The 12,069-nt window shown below is 32.1% G+C and overlaps 1 protein-coding gene across 1 annotated transcript in view; it reads right to left on the minus strand.

Moving 5' to 3' along the window:
* Nucleotides 1-12,069, minus strand: part of LOC111620613 (methionine aminopeptidase 2-like) — an 81,014-nt gene that overhangs the window by 9,130 nt on the left and 59,815 nt on the right. The window contains exons 13-14 of the mRNA XM_023362579.1: nt 11,738-11,745; nt 7,907-8,022 (exon numbers count right to left, since the gene is read on the minus strand). Coding sequence (XP_023218347.1) covers nt 7,907-8,022; nt 11,738-11,745 — 124 coding nt within the window. The remainder of the gene's footprint in view (nt 1-7,906; nt 8,023-11,737; nt 11,746-12,069) is intronic.

Genomic DNA, 12,069 nt, shown 5'->3' on the forward strand with positions numbered 1-12,069 from the left:
AAGGGTATCTCCCTAACCTTCAGAAGATGCCCAACCATATTTGGTATTCTACGTAATGGAAAAGACAAATCTAAGGAAGAAAGAATGCCGGGGGTATATAAAGTGCCACTTAGGGACCATCGTTTTGGGAAGGACTTAATTTACATAGGCTCAACAAAACGAGCTGTTGGGATCAGATTGAAAGAACATATGCGTGACATCCAGCAAAATAAATGTACCACTTCCTTATCAACTTACGCGTCTGATCCAGAAATAACTGCGGACTTTTCAAATGCTAAATTAATCACCACCACCTCATATCTCGACCATCTCAAATGGTTGGAGCAAATAGAATTATGCAAGGCATACAACACTACATCACCGATCAATTCCAGAGATGAGATCTCTCTTTCTTTGGCATGGCAGGCCCTATTACAACAGGAGGTTTAAGTGCGTCGTAATCCTAAAAGAAAGGAAGTAAATGGGTTATCTGAGATTATGTGATATGTTTTGTGGGCTTAACAACAAAGTTATTCATAAAATCTTTAAAAACAATGGAAAATATTTAAATATCTATCAATATGAAGTAGAAGATAGGACGTTCAGATATATAGATCACGTGATTCCGCTCTATCTTTTCGGTTTTAAAAATTGTTCTAAATAAATATTTTTCATTCTTCGTAAATTTTCAAACGATTTTTGCCTGAAGATGGACCCAGGAGGGGTCTGAAAATGTTTGTACTGTTAAATTTTTAATTCGCATCGGTTAAAGGTTTTTTCTGAGATACGTGATATTTAGTTAAATCCGATGTGCAGATGATAATTATTATTATTGAATGTGATGTATAAGTTAAAATATAATTAGATGTAGAAATAAATCTGTGTAGATAATCAAGAAATTGTGAAATCCAACCACCCTGATTGTAACAGACAAAAGGCGAATGCTCATTGAAAAGTTAATTTATGTAAAGTTCTAATAATTGTATAAACATCCCCCTTGTAACGGCTATTGCCTATTACGTTAATAAACATTCTATTCTATTCTATGTTCTGATGGAAACTATAGGCTACTTATTTTGTAGAAATACTAGCTATAGAACAAACAGTTTATAAATTTTGAATCGACAATTGCACCTATGTTGCAGTGACTTCAGTGACCTCATTCAAGTTCATGCTTTATGATGAAATGTCCCTTAAGTTGCATTTTTAAATATCTTGGTAAATGGCATATTTTAAACAACTTCATTAGATTTAAAATTTAAACTTTTAAAAAAATAACTGCATCATGTCATTTTTATAACAAATTTTTAAAAACATCTTTTCATAGTGACCACATCATGATTAATATCTAATCTGAAGTAACGATCTAATGAGCCCATTATATATAAAGTGTTATCATTCACTTAACTAACATATATACAATTCAGCTTTGTTTTACTAATATGGAATTAAAAAGACTTTTTTTTTTTTTTTGACAAAATAGCAAATGTAAGAAGTGTAAGAGTAAAATTGGTCAGGTAAACTCTAGATCTAAAAGAATAAGAACAACCAATGAAAAGTATTCCATCACGCTTGATGGGGGAATTTCTAGTGTGTCTATACATATATATTGATATAGATTAGCATAATCAACTTTAAAAGTAATATAGTAGGTCCCTCATTATATCATTCATTTAGATATAGCCTATGATATTAATTTTTTGTCTTCCAAATATAAAAGTGCATTAACCAATAATGGATAGATATGTTGATTATATCACACCATCTGATATTGCTTATTGGTTTGCCTCCCTATAAGTTATGTGCAATATAAGGGGCCAATGAATGATTTAAAAAAACAAAACACAAGGCAAATTCATAACATTTGCATTACAATGTAAAGGGCAAATGAAGACATTCAAATGAAGGTAGAATCTTCTATATAATTTAATTCATAACAAAACAAAAATAAACCTTTCAATTCAGACCACCAAAAACAAATTAGTTCTTTTTTTAAAATTTATATATCATAAGACAAAAAGTTTCAGGTCTTAAAATAGCTAAAGTTATTTGATTCTCCTATTTTAAGTAGGAAATTAGCAGCAGTAGGAAACAAATCTCTGTTTATCATTCTAAAAATCATCCTAAAAAAATAATAAATTTAAAATATACAGTAGTTTATCAAAATTATTGAAAATCAATAGGAAAATATACGTAACTGACTATTTTGTGGTTGATGGTTTTTATTGGTGCAAGTCATTTCAAAAATACTGTACAGTACCACTTATTTATTTTTTGTGACTAGAATGCTAATTATTTGTCCTGTAGTAAAATGCTACTATGTAAAATAATTTAGAGCAAAAATATTATTATTGGATAATGCTCTGGTCATCCTTCGAATCCAGATTAATTTCAAGCATGCATTCCTGTTGAGATAGTATCATTTCTCAAATATGACATCACTTATGCAGCAAATAGCAAGTTTAAAGACTTATCTACAATGAACTTTTAGCCAATTAAATGAAGCCAATAACAATCAACAATTCTCAATTAAAAAGTTCTCGAAGGATTACAATGAAAATAACAAACAAGTATTAACTGCTGGAAGAAATTGCAGTCCTTTGTCTCAATATATTTGGAAAAAGTATACTGTAAGTAGGGAAAAAAATTAATTTCAATTTAGAATTTTTACACATTAAAGTAATCATCATATTGTATTTTCACAGAATGACCAACATGTCAGAAACCCAGGGATTACCCGCATGCCAGTTAAAGTATGACTAAAATATAAAAGTAATCAGATCTACCAAAACTAGTTGTCAATTAAACATTAAAGAAAACATTCTTCCCAGTACAATAAAATCACATTGTAATTTGATCAACTTAAAATCAGGAAAAGAGCTTTTGTTTACAAGACAATAAAACAAATAATGACTTATTGATGTCAGTAATAGTAATAGTTAGTCAGTGTGGGCTACACTAACCATCTACCCCAGGGGGTCACCAAACTTTTTTGATTGTTGACGTTGACCCCCTACAAATTTTCTAAACCTCATATCAACCCCCCCACCAAAAAGTTTGTATTACAAGCAACAAAAAAGCTCTTACTATTTTAACACATTTCTTTTAATTTTACATTCTTTACATATACAGTAGAGCATTGATTATCCGACTCAATTGGGGACTCGGGTTGGTTGAATAACCGAAAATAATGAAAAAAATACATTAGTATAGTATATTAGTATATCTAAACACCAACGATATGCTGAAAATCTATCGGGCTAGTATTAGGCTAATTACTAAATGAATTACGTAACCAATTTGGCCTAGAGGTAGGCGTTAGGCGCCATCTCTTATTAATATTAATAATTATAAATAAATAAATTAATTTAAATAATTTAGAACCACTGGGAGAAAACATCGGCCCGGAACGGGACTTGAACCCACAACTCCTGCTTACTGTGCAGATACGTTGCCAGTTACGCTATCCGGACCTCCAGTCCGATCTCCTCTTCCAGCGTATATAAGCTAACTATATAACCATCGGTTATATAGTTAGCTTATATACGCTGGAATAGCTTATATATAGCCAAATTGGTTACGTAATTCATTTAGTAATTAGCCTAATACTAGCCCGATAGATTTTCGGCATATCGTTGGTGTTTAGTTATGTTATGTATTGGGTTTAGCGATGTTTGTTTATTAGTATATCGCTATTAATTAGTTAAATGTAATTAGTATATTAGTATATTGTTAACCTACTTCGCATTGAATTTTCATCGATGTTTAGCCTAACAAATTTTTTTTTTAAATAATAATTGTCACTATTGTATCGTTAAAAATTATTTTAAAATTATTTTATTGCTCACAAAACAAACCACCACTCATAATTAGAAAATTAAATCTCGTTTAAATACTGGCCTCCCTTTCATGGTCAAGCCAGTGTTGCCAGCTAAAACATGCAAAAATTTAACAAAAATTATATTAAAGTAGCTAAGACATAGCCAAATATTGTAGCGCCACATCACTAGCAGACATTTGAAATTTGCCAACTAGAACGGTCAGTTAACCAATGTGACGGTTAATTGAGGGTCAGATAATCGATGCCCTACTGTACTTTCAGTAGAATAAAGTTATCACCACCAGGCGAATGTCAAATACAACGGCCATCGAATTTTTCATTTTTGAACAATATTTGAAATTAAATATAGCACGTGGATGGAATATAAAATAAATTTGAATAAAAACAATGTTCTAAAAATATACAGTAATAACGAGTGGTGTAATTTCCCAAGATTACATAGTGCACAATAGCACTATGTAATCTTGGGAAATTACATAGAAACCTGTTTATGCAAAAAAGGAATTAAAATTGTTGATTGAATTGTTTGAATAATGTAAACCATAATTGTGGGATTTCAAGGGTTGGGGTGTTGCAGGGTGTTATAGCAGTTATGTAGAGGATCTCCCAAATAAATAATTCTTTCCAATTATTACACCATTTGAGTAATTTTGTTTAGGCCCAGAGTGGCTGATAATTTTGGTCAAGCATTTTTTTTTGCTAATTCCATTGATGGTCTACCGTTTCTGATGTTTTCCTAATGTTCTAAGATGCAAGAATACAACAATCTGGCCATGGCCCCTATGTAGCTAAATTTTTCTCCTGACAGAGCATGTTTTAGTGGAATTTGTTACACCCCAGATTTTTCATTCAATTGAAATATATCTCTGTCGTCACATAATAGTCTTCTTAGGGTCGGTTATGTGGTTATTGGTAAAACAAAACCAATCTTTCTAAAAAGATGTACTATTTTTAGAGAAATAGGGCCTAAATATGGTATTGGAGGATGTGCTATTTTTAAATTCTCATTGTTACTAAGAAACGACTGTGAAAATAGCTTATTTTTGACTTGATTCTAAAGATAATGAAATTTAGAAAGAGAATATCCAGCTTTTTGTATTGCTCTATTAATATTAATGATTAGTAATTCTTCATCTATTAGTGCTCGGGTGGAAGGGAGAAGGCATGCCCTCTATATAAGAGAAGATATAGCAGGGATAATTTATGGTGCTTTGTTGTTTCTATGATGGACAGAAAATAAAAGATCAGGAGATGTATAAATTTCTAGATCTAGGAATGATATTCTGACATTTTGTTCTTCCTCTACAGTGAACTTGATTGAAGGATAAACAGAGGCTAACTTAAAAGCAAGATAACATTTTTTCTGTCACAAAAAAGCAAAATAGAAATGGCAGCACCAGGAATTAAGAATCATCATAAATTTTTGAACAAGCAAACAAAGTAAGCATAGGGTTGAGCAAAGTGTTGGGAACGACCCAAGAGGAAACAAAGCAAACAGGAGTAGCTGATTGGGTTGAGAGGAGAGCAAAGTAAGCTATCCCAGCTTACTTTGAATGGAAGGGATGGTCCATTCACCCTGCAGGAGGTACAAAGCAAGAGGTACCTCAAGGGGAGGTACTTTGAAGTGTTGCAAAATTTTTGTTAAGAATAGTCTATATTTGAAAACAAGTGGCCAAGCCCATGGAATGAGCAAACAAAGCCAACTGCATAACTATAGAATTGGCACATTTTTCTATGTAACATTCAAAATATGATGCTTGCCATTAAAAAATTAACATGTTTTTGTTCTGTAATCAGAAGGTCATTTTATGTTCAATTTTGATGAAGAAAATCTGAAAGTTTTTCACACAATTTGAATAAAAACTTTTTTTTTTTTTGCTATTATAGTATGGTGTAAGATTTACATATTGAAATTTTTGTAATGATAGTCTATATTGGAAACAAATGGACAATTAAGCCAGCACAGGCAGTCTGAGAAACAAATCCCCCTTGTAAACACATTTATGTTGTACTCATGTAATCAAATATCTAACAAATTATTCTGTTATATCAACAAAGATATCTAATATTATATCTCAATGAAAAATACTTTAGCAAGTCAAAATAAATATGAAAACAATGAACAAAAAAATTTCATAATTTGTTATATATTTGGCAATGTAATCAAAATTTATAGTAGGAAAAATAATTTTTGAATTACTGGAAGTCAACTTGTTTTTATTAAATGCAGAAATAAAATATATAATGCAAATAAAAAAGAAAAGTTCAAGTTAATTTGATTTATATAACTACAAATGGATTGATGTGAATTGTGTTCATTAAAATTTACATTAGTTAAAAAAATGAAAAATAAAATTCTCACCTTGATATACCTTTCCATCAATTTCTACTTCATATGATTCCATAACTTCTTGAATTGCCTCTCCAATATCACAAAGTCTAACATCAATTCCTGCTTCCTTATAATAGAAAAAAAATTTTAATGTATAAATTCAGCCTATTAACTTATATAGGATGGGTGGAAAGTAACTAGGCATTGAGGAATCATTAATTTCTAATCTAACACACCCTTTCTTCTTGGCTCTCCCTTTAACTGGCACCCAGGGCACATGCCTTGTTTGTCCCCTAGTTGCAACCTGATCTATGTACTGAATCATTAGCATCATCATATGTTAACAAAAGGTTAAATAAGTTTGTGATACTTATTCCAAGAGATTGAAAATATTTTAAATGTTACAATAACCAGTAAGATTGGTCAAAGCAGAATGGAAAACCACAACATAAAGATGGATTAGGATATTCTCCATGCAGTATAACTATCTAACAGTCTTCCCTGAAGTCTTATTATACAAAAAGTTAGTGTATAGTACAACATTTCTTAACCTTTTTTGTTCTATGAACCCCTTTTCTAGTCAGGCAGAGGTCACAGACCCCTTCTTGGAATAATGTTTAGAGGTGATAAAATTATTTGGCATGTATCTTTTTAAAATGAAAATATGGATATATACCTTAAAATTCAATGTAGATATTAGCACTATTAACCAAATTCCTCAAACAACTGAGGATTGTTATGAGGATGGACAACCACTTCCGTGTGTCTGTAATCATACTTCTGGTCATTAGCTTTGAATGAAAATTCTTGATTGCTTCTGGAATGTGGTATGATGACCCTTCACTATATGCCATCATCTCTGTATAGCAATTACTGATTAGTTGCATGCTATGAGATAAAGTGGTTTTTGAGGGTGCTAAGTTTATTAAATATTTGGTCCATTTTTTGCAAAATTTGATTCATTGGCAGATTACCATCTGAGGTTTGGCTTTAAATGGTAAAGTTTCTTAGAGTTATTAAGAAAAAATATGATATCTGACAAATTTAACATATCATATTTTCGATTCCTGTTTACTTGACCATTGAAAATGTGCCATTTCATACCATCCAAGTATTGGGATAAACATGACAATGGTAGACTAAAATAACTAAACTCTTCATATGGTTTTCGTTTTAATATTTGTTATATTTGATTTATATAACTACAAAAGTTATCTTACATTAGGGTTTATCACACCAAGTGATCAATATAACACATTTTAAAAATTCTTTATTCCTCTACTGTATACAATTTAAAGAATTATTAAGATGTGTTAGATTGGTCACTTGGTGCAATGAACCCTTATGTAACATAATCTTTGTAGTTATATAAATCAAATACTATAATATAACAGAAGGATTAGAAGTATGAAATAATCTAATAATCTTGATGTTTGTTATTTTTTGCCCGGGAAATCTGAGCTTATCTACTAGTAAATAATTACAATATCTTGTTGAAATGTCTTGATTAAATTGTTATTATTAACTTATCTCAAATGTAGCTCTTGCAATTTAGTATCTGTATCTTAAAAACATTCAAAATTAAAAGCAAAACTGACTGCTAGACAAAAAGTAAAAATTAATAACCAAATAATTTGAGCAAATATCAATTACATATAAATTAAAAAAATATTCACTCTAAATTTAATAAATTATTAAGTTGAAAAANTTATAGAAAATTATTAAAAAAATCTGAAAACTTTTACAAAATTTACCTTAATGGTATGTGACCAGCATCAAAGTTTTTCATATAGTGAGATACTTCCATATCATCATGAACATAGCCTTTACCTGTACTTCCAAATGTTTCAATAGCATAAAATTCACCTTCCTATTAAAATTGTAATATTAATAATAAATTCTAATTCTAATAATAATAACTTAAAAGAAACAGGTTGGTAAATAACTCAAATCACAATTATAATCATAATCTATATATTTCTATATGTTAATTTTGACAAATATTAATATGTTTTGATTAAATGACAATTTATAAGCGAGAGTTAAATTTGATGCTAAAAATGGCATGTCATTTGAAAATGACTTCTTCATGCCATATCAGGTTATCCTGACGTCAGCACACACCTGGTGCAGGTTAGTCAGTGATTAGTGTTGCACCAAGGTTAGTCTTGGGAAAGTTAGTACCAGAGTGGTTCCCCGTTTCCTGCTCTGGATAGTGGTGTTACTCACAAATTATAAAATAAAGATTGCACAATTAAATATGGATTGGAGTTGATCTGTCCCAGGAGAGCTAAGCAATATGGTAGCAAGGTGTAGGGTTGACATAGCCCTGGTTCAAGAATCTTATGCAGCTCCAGGACATGTGCTTGGGTTTGATACTAAGATTAAAACCATACACTACCAGTGCACCCAGATGCAGCTGTTATTTTTTATAACAGAAGGTGAGCGGTGTTAGCTATTCAAAGCCTCTCATCCCCAATGTGTGCTGTAGCACAGTTTATGGGAGATGGTAAGTGTATGTGATGAATTTATATTATCCACCAAGTACTGATATTAGAAATGGCTTAAGAGAATTAGAGTGTATCCTGTGTAAACTGCATGGTGAGAACATAATAATAAGAATGGATGGTAATGCTAAGGCTACTCTCTGGGACAGTGAGACTAGTGATGAAAGGGGCACTCTTCTTTTAGGATTGGTATATAAATAAGACTTGGTCTGTGTAAATGATCCAGAGGCAAGTCTGATGCTTGTATCCAGCAGAGGTGGTTCATATATTGATTTGACCCTCAATACACACAGTGTATATATTGATAATTGGCAAGTGGTTAATGAAATCACTAGTGAGCATGGCTTAATTATTTATGAGTACAATGTAGGTAAGGTACTTGATCCTCAGTGTTATACTTTTGTCATTTTGTTAGTGCTAATTGGCAAAAATTTCAGCATAAACTGGGGCAAAATTTATTATTAAAAAATTTTGAATTTTAGAGGACAAGTATGATGTAATAAGGTACTGCACCCATATACAGTGTATATCAAAGATGTTATGATTTGTGCTATTCCAAAGGTAGAAAGGAGGCACAAAGCTCGTAAGTGGTGGTGTGATGAGTTGGATAGCGTAAAAAGGCAGAAGAATAAAAGTAGGAGGGCATTTCAAAGGTGTTCCAATCATGATAGATGGAACTATCTAAAAGGTGTATATCTGGATAATAGAAAGGTGTATAAAAGCAGAATAAAGGTTATAAGGAATGAGAGATGGAAAAGGTATGTTAATGCTAAAACTAAAGATGACCCCTGTGGCACCCCTTACAAGATATTAACTAAGAGGCTCAAGACTAATCAGGTACAGTAGAGCATCAATTATCCAAATGTCAATCAACTGAAAGCTTTTCAGTCAGCAAATTTAAATTTCTGCTAGTGCTGTGGCGCTGCAGTCTTTGGCTATGTCTTGGTCTACTCCATTATTATTTTTGTTGGTGTGTGTGTTTTAGCTGGCAGCACTGGCACGACCATGAAAGGGTACTTAAGGACATGTCAGGATTTGAACGAATTTCAACATGGGATAGGTTAATATATTTTTTTTGTACATAATCAGTTATCCGAAAAATTGATTTTCCAAACAACCCCAGTCCCCAATTGATTCAGATAATCGATGCTCTACTGTATTGGTTAATATGAGATATGGTGATAGGGAGTTACTCAATTGGACCAAGGTAGTCAAGTTCTTGTTGGGCTCCCTGTTTCCAAATGATAACGAGCAGGACGATGAAATTATTCATACTAATTTATGGGTAATGATGCATAACTTTAGTGGTACTAAGCATGTTGATGAAATAACAGAAAATGATGTAAACATAGCTACTAAGGCTTTGTGGGGGCATAAGGTCCCAGGGCCGATTATATTACCTATGAGGTATTAAGGCCTCATATGAGGCGCCTTTATCAGGCATGTTTGGTGTATGGTGTATTCCCAAATTGTTGGAAACAGGAGAAGATGATTATAATATATAAGGGTGGTGACAAAGATAAGACTAATTTGAAATCATATAGGCTCATTTGTTTAATACTTATATTGGGCAAAATATTTGAATGGATAATAAAGAACAGATTAGAATCTGTAATTAATGAGTACAATAATAAGTACCAATATGGTTTTAAGAAAGGTTGTTCGAAGGAGGATGCCCTGATGCATCTCCATGATGTGGTCAATAAATCTTGTAGCAAATACGTTCTTAGTATATTTTTTGATATTAAAGGTGCTTTTGATCACCTATGGTGGGCCTGTCCTCTGGGATCTTTTGTTTGATGGTGTCCTAAAGATTTTGAATGATAGTCACACTGAGTTTATTGCTTATGCGAACAACCTGGTTTTATTGATATCTGGTAAATTGAAGAGCGAGCTGGAGTCTCTAGGTGAAAATTGGGTGGTAAAGCTTCAAAAGTGGCTAGTGGCAAATAAACTAGAGCTGTCAGTAGATAAGACGGTGACATTATTATTTAAAAGGCAGCATGAGAAAAGGACAGCAGCCAAGAATCAGGCTTGGTAATAAAATTATAAAGGTTAGCAACTCTGTTAAGTTCTTAGGTATATATATTGGGGCCGGTATGAGCATAACACCATACGTCACGTTTATCACCAAATGGTGTACTAAGGTATTTTGTGTGTTGAAGCAAAGTACTAGGAATGAATGGGACTCCAGTTTCATGACTCTGTGTTTTATATAAAGGCTTATTTTTAAGTACTCTTTTATATGGTGTTTTAGCATGGCAGGACCTCATTAAAGGTACCATAAGGTCAAATTAGAAAAGGCCCAAAGGAATGTCCTATTCATTTTAACAAAAGGGTATAATACTATATCTACTGTTGCCTCCAGGTGATTGGGGGTTTTTACCAATTGACTTAGAGATAGAAAAATGGTATTTTTATGCCCTTATAAGGAAAGGCATGATTTTTAATTATGTTGGTGTGGTGTACGACAGTACTGCAACTGGTATTAAAAATAAACAGCAAGTGGTAGCAAATATGGTATATGGTCTTTGGCAAGACCGGTGAAATAGGTCTAATAAAGGGAAAATAACCTGTAGTTTCTACCCTAGTATTATTAATAGCCTAAAGGCTAATTGGATTGAGCCAAATTTCAACTCAGATACTGACTGACTGATGGTGATTTCAACAGTAAGCTGAAGTCATTCCACCTGGTCGAGAATGACTATTGTGAGTGTGGTGCTGTCGACATCCTCCAACACTTTATGTTGGATTGTGGTACTTTTTTATATAGATATAGAAGAGCTAAAAGATATTTTAAATATAGATTTTGGTGAGGTCTGCATCAAGTTGGTGAACACCAAGGTAATATATAATGGCGCATACAAGGATTTAAAAGGTATGTTAATAAGGTGCATGGTTTTAAGGGTCAGTGTATGACCTAAGATTTTATTTAGTTTTATGGTTTTATAGTGCATGTATTATATGGTTTTAATGTATAAGGGATGTATAGCATATTGTATGATATATGGGCCCATGGATTTTATATTACTAACATGGTTTTTAATACTATTGTGAGACTCAGCCTTGTTTATTTACGGCATAACCTAGCTTTTTTACGATACCATTTTATTAAACTACTGTCAACTTTCACACCTGGGAGTTAATCATTCAACAAGTTCTCAGCAACTAAAAAGACACTTTCTCATAACCTCACGACCTATTGTTGCAAGTTTCAGCTTACTGTTGAAATCCTGACAGGGCACTAGAGGTGCCGACCCTCCGGTCACACTATTATGGGGTTCTACTATACTTTATTGTATTGTATTTTATTGGGTATTATATATTTATATGGGTATATATGGTTTTTTATTTTATATATATATATATAATTTTAATAAATAGTAATATATATAAGCACCACTGTAATA

The sequence above is a fragment of the Centruroides sculpturatus genome, unplaced genomic scaffold (assembly GCF_000671375.1).
Source record: "Centruroides sculpturatus isolate CEXI.00-Female unplaced genomic scaffold, Cexi_2.0 scaffold137, whole genome shotgun sequence".
In the NCBI taxonomy this organism is placed as follows: Eukaryota; Metazoa; Arthropoda; class Arachnida; order Scorpiones; family Buthidae; genus Centruroides; species Centruroides sculpturatus.